The sequence below is a fragment of the Lagopus leucura genome, unplaced genomic scaffold (assembly GCF_019238085.1).
Source record: "Lagopus leucura isolate 7727_CA_CO unplaced genomic scaffold, USGS_WTPT01 Super-Scaffold_100039, whole genome shotgun sequence".
Lineage (NCBI taxonomy): Eukaryota > Metazoa > Chordata > Aves > Galliformes > Phasianidae > Lagopus > Lagopus leucura.
Window position 1 is genome coordinate 602,295 of NW_024962288.1, and position 13,412 is coordinate 615,706.

Below are 13,412 nucleotides of genomic sequence, written 5' to 3' on the forward strand. Positions count from 1 at the left end.
GCCTGCAGGGGCTTTGCTTGGATTGTGGTGACTGCAGGGGGTGATGCTGATCTTTAGGTCTTCAGCTGCGGGGGGCAGAGTGCAGTGTGACTAATGAGAAGCCTCTGGGGTCATGTGTTATCTTGGGAAAACTTCACCCATCAGCTGCAAGCAGTGGGTGCGCCTCGGGTTTTCTATCTTCTGCTATAACCTAAGAGGCACGTGCGTGCATTACTGCTGGTTTCTCTGGTTTGGGGGACAACATTTATCTTTTCTTAGAGCGTGAGCTTAGAAATTTCTGTACTGTGATCTTCCATTCACACTTGAGCCTTCACTCAAGGGGAGACTGATGCTGGTGTTATCAGTGCCAGTTGAATCCAAAACTTTACCAAGAGGTGGCAATATTTTCCTAGCTTTAATGCAGCTCCAGGAGTCCTCCACTGTTCAGAAAGTACGTGCTAATGCAGCATTCAGGATGCTCTGAGGCTGTGCTTTAGTCCCCAAATGGTCCGGATGGAGCTTACCATAGCAGTCCTTCCAGAGTCCAAGGCTCTCATCCTCCTTGGCAGCGTTGGATCAGTTCACAAGGTGTGCTCAGTCTAGGCTAATTCGCATCCTGCTAAATGTGCTTTTTTTGCTGTCCTTTACACAGAGACATGGAGCCATGCCACCACAGTCCTTCTGAATGATTACTCTTGCTTTGTGTAAATTATAGAAGATAATTTTTAAAAGCAATCATACGGCTGCACCTCCACTGGAGGTATTTTGGAAACAATGAGATTTCTGTTCTCCTTCCTTTTGTAAGTTATTGTTATACTGCCCTTGTGCTTGCTCATTGTCCAGTCTGTCAGCTCCACTATGCTTGCTCCATCTGTCCAGTCGTATCTCCTAAGGAAAATGGTGAAATGCTAAGCATTGTTTAGCTCACACCGGGTAAGATGGCAGTGACTCCAGGGTTCTGAGACGGACTGCACCAAACCAGGGTTTGTTGTTCAGCTGCGCAGAGGAGGCTTATGGTGAAGCCCAGCTGCCCTCTTGTGGTTAAACGTGAGATCTTGCAAGGAAAAAATGCAGTACCGGAAACTGGTAAAATAATTACAACGTGCTCTTCCACCCCCAGCAGTGAAGTACATTTTTGCAACAATTTTCTTGGCAGTTCTGTGGTTATGTGACAAAACTGTATTCTGTTATTTCAGATCTGGTTGATGATGTGACTGAGCAAGGGCTTTATGCTGTGACTTTGTGTGCAAACACACTGAAACAGGTGAAAATGCTGAGCTAAGTGCGTGTGTTCTCTCAGGCCTTGTGTATTTCATGAGTGAAAAGCTGTTACGGACGTGTTCACAGGGAGGTAACAATGCTGAGCAAAGCCTGTGTGTGTGTGTGTGTTTTCCACGTGTGTTCATGTGTAAAAAAGCCGTTACAGATACCTTCCTGCCATCAGATTCTCTGCAACAGTGAACCTTGATCCTGCTGCTTTAGAGAGACCAACACCTGCTGCTGGCACTGGCAGGGAGCGGCACAGCCTGACAAACAGGCACTCCTAATGCTGGCATGCAGGGCCCTGATCAGCTGTTAACTGTGGGTAAGTGAAAATCATTAGCTGGGAAAAAACGGAGAACTCAGTTACAGTAATGGGAAGTGGAGCACCAGCAGGCACTGAGAGCAAATCCTGCCAAGAAGTCTGGAGGTAGGAACAAGAGTGTTTGACTGGGGAATCTCTAAATGCATCCAGAAAGCAAAATCTATGAAGCCCCAGGGGGAAAAATCAGTGCTCTTGACACAAATAAGGCAGATGTTAGATTTGGAATATCAAGCAAGAGCGATTAGCTGATTGACAGGGTGCTAAAAGCTGATGTCTTGCTTTCTCACAAGTCTGCCATTCCTGGCATTTGTTTCTGAGGCTTTATTTGTTGGTGTGCTTATCTTGCCAGCATCTGTCAGTTCTCCATTGAGTTTGATTCCTTTGACTTGTAATAGAACTTCCTACCTGGGACATTCATGCAGCTGGAAAAGCTCAAGGGAGAAATTCTGCTGGATTTCCCTCTTGGCAGCACTGAGACAAGCAACAGCTTTGCTAGAGAAATCACCCTGTAATTTGTTTTGTGTTGTTTTTGTGCTGTACTCAGCCTAAAGAGCATTTTTTGCAAATGCCTCCACAGCATGCACTTACAGGATGGCTTTGTTTGCGCCTGTTGCTGACAAATGTGGCTGATGTATTTTAAAGGTGCTGCATAGCTGCTAATTTTTGAGCCAAATCCTGAGGTGAGATTCTCTCTCTCAGTCCTGTGGAAAATCCCCTCAGATCTAGCAATCAATCAGCTTCCTGATGTAAGTGTTCGCAGAACTTAGGAGTCTCGACTCAGACTTGTGTAGCACTCACGTAGGTCTCTTAACGTGTATGATGCCTGTATGCTCGATCTCGATTCACGCGATAGGTAAGGAGATTGTATTACTTCTGCTTCTCTCCCCCTAACATCTTGCTCCAATAAGGCTGTGATCCTTCTGAGGTTGTTTGGTGCAAGCAGGAGAGAGTAGTTTTGAATGCGAATCAGAGACCTAACCAAACCCAAAGAGCTGAAATATTCTGACAGCAGGAATTAACTGTGCAGTTCAGCAGAAGTCCTAAAGCTGAAGCTTGCTTGCAGATATATTCATTTACATAAAAATAAATACGCACACCTGCAATATTTGTTTACCCTGTATCTTCTTTTGCAAGACAAGTTGGTTCTGAATGTCTGTGTTCTCTCTCAGAGGACAGAGCCACTCTTTGCCCCACCAACAAGCAGGACAGGGCAGGCTGTGCTCAGAGCACTTCTAGTCCAACTCTGCCTTGAGACAGGGAGTGTGTACTCCATGCACCACTGGATGTGCTGGAGAGAAGTGGCTGGAGAGAAGAGAAGGCAGGTAATCTAGTCCCCCAAATGTGAACTTTTTGTTTTTTTATTTAACGCCTTTCACTCATCACAGGGTACTTTTTTCTCATCCAAACTGAGATGGCAGCATAAGGCACCATGTAGACACATGCACAATCCACAGACCATCCATGTCAGATTTAAAAACGCAGCTATGGTTCTTACCAACAGTCCCATGTGTCCTTTTTATAAATGTACACAATGTGATTTTCTCCAGATACTGTCCCGGAAGAATGAATTCTTAATTTAGAATGGCAGGACTTTCCCCACCCACCCACCCCAAAAAGCCAGATTAAAAACACAGGTACAGAGCTTAATACCAGAGTAATGAGATTAGTTCATAAATTAAAAAAAAATACAAACAGAACAAAAAATCAACAGTTTCACTCTTATTTGCAGAAGGTCCAACGTAATATGATGTATTATGTGCAGAGTACGCTCACAGTCTTGAGTGTTTCCTCTTCCCCTTTCAAAAGCAAGAAAACTGACAAGCAGACCCAAGGCTTCTGGGGGCTCTCGTTGATGGCCACAGGGCAGTTACAGCTCTATGCACCCAGCTTAAGCATGTAACTGCAGGATCCCCAGAGTTATCTGAAGGCTCTTCCTCTGTTCAAAGGAAGGACTCGATAGAATGTTCTTTGGCTGCAAGTTCTTAGAGGCTTCCACTGAAAGGGTTCTCCTTCAAAAAAAGAAAAACTGCAGTTGCTGTGGGATTTTTTTAACAAGAAAATGCTGAGGAATAGGTGGAACCGATGTAACAGTTTGAGTGAAGCCCTCACAGTGCTAAGATGTTGGGGTCTGCTACAAATATTCAAGTTCCAAGGCGTGCCGAAGAGCTTCCAGGTCAGCATGACAAGAGATTCTCCAGAATGGCATGTTGTGCTAGAGCAAAACCAAAAGAGGTTTTTTGTTTGTTTGTTTTCTGTTTTGTTTAATTCTGAGATGAAAATAAGTTTCTTAGTTTGAGTTTGCGCCCTCAGGAAGAGAGCTTTGGGCCACCAGGCTGCATGGTGTTACAGGCAAGGAGACTCACAGAGCAGGGAAGGGTGTAGGAAGTTTCTGTTGTTGATACATTTCTACTATGCAGAAAGGAAAGAGATCTGCCACAAACTGGGACATGATGCAGGTATGAGCAGACCATTAAATTTACCCTCTTTTTCTTCCTGTTTCTAGAATTTCAGCACTCCTAGAAGCAATTTTCTTGCCACTTAGTGAGGTTTGCCCACAGTATCAAGCTACACAATAACCTTTCTCTCTCCAGAAAGCATCATAATCCCATCCTATAGCATGAGGCTCAAAGTTGTCCTATTTGCCACCAGTGAAAGCTGTTGCCAGCACTTTGCAGTCAAGTGAAGTAAAATCAAGTTATCAAGACTTACAGAAATGGAAGCAAAAATATAATAACATAGTGTCAAAATGCTTTCAAACAATTAATTCTTTTTCCAAATTAACTGGAACAATAGGTCATGCTGCTTTTCCTAGAAAGACAGGGACTGCTCACATCAATTGTGCATTTAGTGCATTGGGAAAAGATGCAATAGGCTTATATGACAATCTGTCCTCCAGAGGGTCTTTCAATTCCCATTTTTAAAGACTATCATTTCTACTTCTGCCTCCCTGTTTTACAGTTCATGTTAATGGTGATGAATGTAAAGTCATTTATACAAATTGCCAAGGTCTACTCAGTGCCACCTGGCACCCTGGCATCTGGACAAAATGTGGGCACTGTGACCCACTGTATCTTCATTGTAATGTCTTGATTCACCTGTTGCAAACTGCAAATATGCTCCAGGAAAACAAAGCTTGCATCATAAGCATTGTGAAACACGGATCTAAGATGAAAACTGTAAGCTGGTAAAGTCCCAGTACTACTCTGAAACTACAGTTCAGGCAGCAGTGTTCTGTAATCATTACCAATAGCTTAAATCCCGAGAACCTCAAAACAGTTAGACCTTGCTTTTAAATGTTAAATTCAATTTTTCTAGGTCAGCTTATGGTCTGAGGTATTTTGTTCCTTATCCAAAACAATTTGAACATTTTTACTTTAGGTCAAAAGCACACAGCTCCTACTTGCCCTTGGATTTTATAACAACGTTGTGATCTTCATAGCTTCCCAAAGCACCATTATCTGTGCAGTCAGTAATAACTATGCAGTAGCAAAGGTACACAAAGGCCTAACTGGCAAAGCTTGTTATCTTCTCAGTGTGGGAATAGCTTCTGAGTTTATCACTGTAATCATACTACTTCTGGATAGAAAACTTTGAAAAAGCTTTAGAGAACGTGTCCTTCCTAGACAGACGATTCTGATGATGGGAGAAAATCCTTTTCCAAGTGTACCTACCAATGTAAAAAAAAAAACCTCCAGTGTTCCCAGATGTTTATTTTACAGCATGTCTGTTGACGCTCCCCTGATGTTTAAATACAACTCAAGTTTCCCTCTGGTATGTTGCCTGTGAGTAAACCAGTGTTTCCTTCGAGCTATTCATCAGTGTGGGTAGAGACAGCGAGCAAACACAGACATCTGAAGTGATTGGAATCTATTGATCTGCAATTTCACGTTAAGGGGAAGAATTATTTCCTTCTTCTTTCCCTTCCTATGGTTGTTATTAAACCTCATCCATTAAATTATCTATTTTTCGTTCTTTAAAGAGAAGAAAACTTGGGCCTCTTGGCCAATCCTGTTGTTCAGTGTTTACAGATTTATCACTCATCAGACAGGTGAGGAAAAATGACTCACCAAAGAGATATTATCAGTGCTGTCGGCAGAACAGTCAAAGACTCTCTGCATGCCCTCCTCCTGCCTCCCTTTCTTCTTTTTTTTGATAAAGCTCAGGTGTAGAAGCCTTAGCTAATGATTGTCATCAATCACAGGAGGTGACAGCCCAGCAAAGAATGTGCTCTGCAAATGGGAGAGCTGCTTAGACCAGGAGGCACAAGCAAGAGGGTCCTTGAAATCCTGCCTATACCAGACTGCTGAACCTTCCCCCATCCTCATATTACCAGAGAGCCCAGCAGCCTTTGATGCAGTCATGTTCACTGACCCACTACCTTTAAAGTATGGCACTGGGCTGTCAGAAGCAGCAGGCTATTATCACCAAACCCAAACCATTTATAGATCAAAAATTAACTCTACTTACTTGTCTGAAACCACATACTGGAGTTTTCCTTTTCATGTGTTTTAAAGTGATCTTTATTAAGCAAGAATGATTCCTGGAACATGTGATAGAGAAACTATCTGAAAAATTTCACTGACTGCCAAGATGAGGGAATTTACAGTAAGAAATTGCTCATAAGATTAAGTATTTTGCATGTTAAGAATTGAGTCTAATTCTAAACTGTTTCAAATGGAAGGAGCTTCATTAAATGTGTGAGCAGAGAAACAGCGATTGAAATGTAAGCTTGGAAGAATCCAAGATGGCATCCACAGACTGTACCTTTTTTGCTCCCTGTTCCTCTTCAACACCATCTCCTATTACAATGTACACAGCTTTCCTTCCAAACCTTTGCATTATTCTTTCAAAACAGCTCTCTTTTCCTGAGCAACAGAAGAGAAGACATATATTTTATCTGGATGCATGAAGTAATTGGGGCTGATATTCGCATTCTGGAACTGATGTCATAAACTACTTGCTGCATTCCCCACTTTTTTAAAGATCCCAACTGGATCTTCATCTCAGATGGATTCTCTCTTGGAAGCTATGAGACCTTTAACAGTTGGAGAATTCCAGGTGCTGCCAATTTTCCATGAGCTTTGTGACTTTGCACGGCTTAGACTGGCAGTTGGTAGAGTGATGTAACACTCATTGTATCGAGTTGCCCTATTCTATTCATTCTGGTTGCAGAAGTGAACGTGAAAATACAAGCCTCAAAGATTCAAACCAAGTCATACCAGAAGGGACAGAAAACAAAAGCCCCAAGCCAACTCTGTCAATATTTATTCCTCTCACAGCTTTTCTAAAACTCACTCAGCACTTGACTCTGCAAGTAACAGGATCCAAACCATGTTTCTGTAAGAGGTCCAACCACACTGTCCCCCTCCTAGCAAGGTGCAGCTGCACATTCGAAATGCTGCTCCATAAGGTGGGTATTTTTCAGGCTTACTTTCCCATAGAGACACATGGCTTTTTTTTTTTTTCTGTGGTCTGTACTAGCTTAAGTGTGGGTTGTTAGCATGCAAATCACAGGTCTGATGTTAACATGAATCTTAAGCTAAAGTTCATATTTGTTATTTTAGTTATTTGTTGCAGTTGGGTTGAGTGGATGTCCCTGAATTAGGGATAAAAGTTCAATCAGTCTTTTGGTGAAGCCTTAGTTACTTTGTTCTTACCTGTTTTTGTTGCACTGTAAATGTTCTCGATTGGGAAGACAGTGCCTAGTCCATAGAGAAGCACTTTTGCTAGAGCTGGTATCAGCTGAGTTGTGGTTACCAACACATTTACACAGTTAGGCCTAGGAAACAAAAGTCAGCAAAGGTGGCAATCTATTTCTTTTTCTTACCTCAAACTGAACAACGGCAAGAAGAACGCACTTCTTGCAACTGGAAGTTCCCAAGCCACTGGGGGATTAAGTACCTAGAGGTTTGTAGCCTGAGAGTATTGATAACATTTCCTTATAAACTCAGTAGAATGAAAAAAGCCCAAACATAATCCAGCAGTAGTGATGCAGCCTTACTGTACACATGACAGGATCTATTTTGCAGGAACCTCAACACCATGTAGGCAATGTTCATGCTTTGCTTGAGTGAATGTCTTCAGGGATTAAAAGGCCCTTTCCTACTCTCTTGCAAATCTCTGCATGTGAAAGGTGTACTGCAGATGAGGTAGGCAAGGAAAGGTAAGAAAAAAGTGGTTGCTTTTTTTTTTTTTTTTTCATCTCAGTTCATCATCTCAAGTGACCCCCAACCCTTAATAATACAAGTCTGACAAACATATGCAGACAGGCCTCCCACAGGTTTGGCCAGCAAAGTCCTATATATGTGTCTCAATTTGTTTAGAAGAAGGGGAAAATGGAAAGTAAAGGAGATCCTGGATCAAGCCTGTAGGCAGTTGTGTTAGCTGCTCTTACCGGGAATGTATCAAATTCAGCGCCTTCAGAGCATGTGTGAGCCAGAGATCAGTCAGCGCTTCCAGTTCTGCTCTTAATTGCAGCCAGGTTTCCCTCTTAGGAGCTCCTATTAAACCTGTAAGCAGGGAAACATCTTTGCGGCAGCACAGAAAGGGAGCTGAGTGCTTTTGTATGTAAGTATGCCAAAGGGCCCCTCACTGTGTTCTGAGTCCTGCCCCTTCCAGTGCCCTTCTCCTGTCACTGGTGCAGGTTGCTTTCCTTTGCCTCAAGGTACACAAGCCCTGACTGCAACACACTGCTGTGCAACTGGAGATCAGCTTCCTTCCTCTCTAAAGGAATGGTATCGGTCACCTGCACTCTGCAGGCCCATGTTAAAACATCCTTCTTGGAGTCAGCACAAAGCTCATATGGAAATGGGCAAGAGGACAAAAGAGTTCTGCGCAGGGGTTGGTGGCTTGAGCTAAGAGAAGCCTGGAGCCAAGAAGGTCCTTTTTCTTCCTGAAAAGCTGTGCACCATTTCCAGTACATGCGGGTAGGGCATTTCTCCAAAAATGAAACAGGTCTGTGGTGATATTCTTAGATTTACTTCTTTCTCTTTCTACTCAGAGACCTGCCACTGATGTTCTAAAATAGAAGCAAAGCAATCTCTTGGAAGAATTGCCTGGAACGAGCTGAGACGAAAAATCTGAGGGCATCATGGTATCTTCCGATATTGTTTTAGGGGAGATAGTAGGCATTCAAGAATGCCTTCAGATGAAACTCAGCCATACGTTCTTCTGTGGAAGAAAGCAGTCTACTGAGTTTTGAACTGTTTGCTTGCTTACTAGGCATTTTGGAAGATTTGAAAAGGTTGTTCTCTGCGAAACAAATGACCAAATACAGTTCCACATTCAGATTTGAATCCTCCATTTACTAAACCAAGTATTTCAGCACAGCTCTTGCAAATCCCGTACAGAATGACTGCTGAAAGTCTTGTTCAGCTCAGTGTTGTTATCATTATGCTCTCTACTCCTCCTCTGCAGCATATTCCTAGCAGGGTCAGAAGGGTTTGAGAGGTTGAAAAGGCACACTTACTGCCTGACAGCAGATACTTACCCCCAACATTGTTTTTGTAGGTGTTGTACATCTCTTTCACCCGGCGGTAGCGGAATGCTAATTTCCTCATCCAGTCAACTCCCCCATGAACGCCTGAGCCCAGACATAGATTTGCACTGGCAGCTGAACTGTGAAAGCCATCTGCAGAGAAGTTATACGTGCTAGAAGAAGGAAGAAGGGGAGAGGAGAGGCCATTATAATTACAGTCTATGCAGCACCAGCAGTGAGTGGAAACAATTGGAAAGAAATATGGAGACGAGTAGCAGCACAGATGTACACGGGACAAGCTGCCCAACAGTGGAATTCATCACTGCTGTCTGCTATCACTCAAGCCCCAGAAACGTGTGTGCCACCCTGCCTAATGCTACACTGCAATGTGTAATTCTTGTGTCTGCAACTAGGATACCCAAAAGATCTAAAAGTGTATTTGTGGCCTGTTATTTTTATTTTACTTGAATGATTTATTTCCAGGCTAAAGAATCAAGCAGGCTGCCAGACCCATGATCCCATTCAGACATTAACATCTGAAAACAGGGCTACTTGCACAGATTAAAAAAAAAAATAAACAATTCTTACTGTAAACACAGCATAGGTTTAGTGCTTCCTGCCAGTCCTGAGGTTCACTAGACTACAAAACATCTGACTGTCCTCAGGTCACTGAAAATCCTCAGCTGCCTCTTATCCAGGCAGCTAAGGTAACTGCAGAAATATTAAAATCTTAAGGGAACAAAATTCTGATGCTACCTTGCTGACTGCTTGGCTATACTGCTCTGAAAACATTAATCAAGGAATAAAAATATTAAGAAATTACCTAACTCTTAAATGCCTGCAACGTATAATGCTTTTTAAACAAATTAAAAAACAATACTTCAAAGCAACTCCTGAATAATTACGACAATGGATGGGGACCAGTGACAGTTCCACAACACTCTAAATATCTTGGAATGCAGTAATCCTCTGATCTGTGACAAGGCACTTGTTCCTGTCTTGAGTCTTCCTTGACGTGCCTTTCTTTGAATCAGTGCAAGCATTTCTTCAGCACTGAGGTGAATCAGGTGGATCAATTCCCTGAGAAAAGGACTGGGGGGACATGCAAAGAGGCAGTACTGGCTCTTGTTATTTTAAAACGTTTGCATTCAGCCTTGTATGAGTTCTGCGTATCTTATTTTTGCACCAATGGCAAATTACTCTGCAAGCAACGTTAAGGTAAATGGAAATAGTTTTTATGGATATGATTAACAGGTGATAATAATATTTGGTACAGTTCTGGTACGTGTTTATAACTGACGAGGATCTGGCCTAGCAAGGTCCACAGTCTTTACTAGAAAGCCCATTCATTCCGGTTGGGCAGTGGGAAACCTTTCAAACTGGTTTTGAAATGATTTGGGAACACCTGTGCCAGCTGGCTGGCTAAATCATGTCAGAAACAGGTGCAGTTAGACTGAAGTTCAATCTGATTTTAAACATTCCCTAGAATGACTTGAAACTCAGCAAGGTCAGGGCTTTGCAGTAGGTACAGGCATATAAGCGTGTGAACAAGAACTCTGTGCTCTTCCTGTGTTTAACAATTGCAGACAGCATGCAGCCAGGGAGCAGAGAAGATACATAGCCAAGAAAGATTTCTCTGTATCACTGTCCAACCTCCTGCTATTTTCAAACAGCTGAGGACTACCTGACCTGCAGCTTCCAGCCTGGAGATCCCATACCTTAGATCTTGTCCATTATCATCTGATGAGACATCATCTATGTGGATCTGGTCACAGTCCTGAGGAGTAGATGAAAAAAAAGAAATAATCAGTAAATAAATGTTTTGGGAAAAAAATAAAATGTTCCATAGGATGAAAAATTACTTTAAGGATAACGCTAAGATAAAATCTTCCATGTTGCCAATACTGTCTAGCATAGCGTAGTCAGTTAATTGCTACAAGTGCTACACAGCACTTGTGTAAATCTTATTGTGTGTGTGGTGTACGAGGCCAGCTCTTATCTAAAGACATAGCAGTTCTTGTGTAGTATAGCAAGTGAACTCCTTCTTAAGCAGACAGAAGGGATAGAGGATGCTTGTGCTTTAGGCAGGAAAACTGTATTCCGTAAACTCTGTGTACATGATAAGTGCAGATTTGTCAGCCTCTCCCCTCGTGAAAATATTGCTTTGGACAGGAGGCGTATGCTCACTTAATTACAGGGAGAGAAGATCTGAAATTTCCAGATACGTCTGTCCTGCTGGTGTTTTTCCAGTGCACACTGAGAGAGTTCAGCTTCCTTTGGTGCACAGGGAAGCTGTGCTGAAGCACTGAAGAAGGCACTCTTTCATAGCTCCATGCCACAAACACACTAAAGGAACGATGTGTCAAGAGGGAGGAAATCGATGCCCAGGAAATACAACCAGAATATATACTTGGAGCTCAGCCTGCATGAAATATGTATTCTGTATCTTCCAAAATTCTTCACTGTTTGAATTGTGCCTTAAAAACTTGTTATTTTTGTGATTTCTTTCCTAGTGTTAGCATCATCATTAGAGAGAAATCAGTAAGCTCCCTCCTGCCACCTTAATCTACTTTCTCTGTAATCCTTGTTGGTAAGGACAAAACAGAAAACCTTCAAGCTGGCAAACACTATGCTTTGTTCTGGTTGACTCAACCAGAAAAAGCAAAAGCATGGTTGATAAAAGGAATCTTCTTCAGAGTCAGAAAAATTGCAGGTAGAGTTATCCTTTCCAATGTCAGTATTTTGTAATATTTGTGTGCAAAGCACACAGTTTGTACTGTATTATCTTCCCACACAATTATGGGCTTTATGAATTATTTTAAACTAGCCCTTTCAAAAAGGACAAAATCCCCCAAACAAGTAACCAGTGTTGATTTCAGTGGTGAAATGTCATGGATGGCTCTTGTCCATAATAACGACAGCATTTACTCTAGGTAATTCTCCAAAACCCATCCACTTTTATCTTGTTCTGGTCTCTTTAGTTCCCTTCATCAGTGTATTGCTGAGGTGTGTGTTTTGTGTAAGTGGAGCCAAGCAGCTGAATAGCAGACTTCTGCTGGCACCTCTCTCTCCTTCATCCACTGTCAGTTTTTAACCTCCCCCTCCCTTTAGCTGTTGTGAGCCATGCTGGGATAATATTGATGCAGTCCACTCTGGTTCACTTGTGTGATACAGGGCATTAAGTCAGGGGAAAGGTATGTGTGGAGGGATCTGTTTTTCTCATTTGTGAATGAATTGTTCTGTACACTGAAGTGTGACAATAGTAGCTATCACATTTCTGACTTCATAAAATAGCATGACACTTGGTGAGACGCTACCTCATAGTCCACTGGCTGAGCCTATCAAGTTACTGGGTAAAACATGGGGAAGCTGGTTAAAGCAAGAATGTGGACCATGTTTTACTACTCGGTTACAAGACTAATTTTTCATTCTTGCAGAATTTCCTTGAAATCTTAGTGAGTGGGGAACCAGGGCAGGATATCTGGGCTGCTGAAAAGAAGGTCCAGGTTGTCTAAATGAAGTCTGCAATGGAAACTGGAAATCCCAGTTTCCACATCTGCTGGCTTTTAAAAATAATATTCTAGGATCTCAGAGGTACGTGATCTGTGGCATGTGCAGCCTGTAACTGAGCCAAATGTGTGATTCCTCAGCCACTCCTCCTAGCTTCTGGAATTGAACTGTTTTTTCTGCTGTGACATCTCTAGGCCGGCCTGTGATACATGACCTGTCTCCAGGTGGGATTAAAACCTTGAACGTGGGCTAACACAGCTCTAACATTGTACTGCAGGCTCAGAGAAAGCCTCTGCTGCCTCCTTGTGAAATACAAGCTGTTCCCAAGGATGCACAGAGAAACTCAGTTACCACTTATGAATGTTCTCAATGTATGTCTCTCAGCACGGACGTTGTCCATCTGTGTATCAGAAGTGTGTTAGATAATCCTTAAAAAACAGCTAGTGGATTCATCTAGTGAATCTGTTAAGCTTGCATCCCTTTTTAAGATTGAGGGTGAGAGTTAACAGTTCCCAGAACATGAAACCTCCAGGGACGGCTCTGAAAGGCAGTAATCTGTAAGCATGCTAACCCCCTCACTTGTTAGTTCCTCATCCCTTTGTTGGTCCACCTTGTTTTTCACACCTGTTTATTTCAGAGAGCTAGGCAATAATATCTCCAGAGGGACTGAGAGTGAAATGCACTATTTTTTAGCCAGTATTGCACTCTGAACAAAAGGAGTCTAGGGGGAAAAGATATAATGCTGAATGTCCATATTTTAGCTTCTCTCTGATCTGTAATCTTGGGCAGTTCCTATTCTCCATGATTTCTCAAAAGTGAACAAAGAGTGAGAGTACTTCCTTCCACATGAGTATTTGCCCA

The 13,412-nt window shown here is 42.5% G+C and overlaps 1 protein-coding gene across 4 annotated transcripts in view; it reads right to left on the reverse strand.

The window, feature by feature from the left end:
• Nucleotides 1-3,270: 3,270 nt before the first annotated feature.
• EYA2 (EYA transcriptional coactivator and phosphatase 2) overlaps nt 3,271-13,412 on the reverse strand; it is a 90,785-nt gene continuing 80,643 nt past the window's right edge. For all 4 annotated transcript variants that reach the window (XM_042883705.1, XM_042883704.1, XM_042883708.1 and 1 more), the window contains 6 exons: nt 10,760-10,818; nt 9,054-9,214; nt 7,959-8,073; nt 7,222-7,343; nt 6,329-6,429; nt 3,271-3,776 (listed from right to left, as the gene is read on the reverse strand). In XM_042883705.1, the coding sequence (XP_042739639.1) occupies nt 3,696-3,776; nt 6,329-6,429; nt 7,222-7,343; nt 7,959-8,073; nt 9,054-9,214; nt 10,760-10,818 (639 nt within the window). In that variant the 3' untranslated portion in view covers nt 3,271-3,695. The remainder of the gene's footprint in view (nt 3,777-6,328; nt 6,430-7,221; nt 7,344-7,958; nt 8,074-9,053; nt 9,215-10,759; nt 10,819-13,412) is intronic.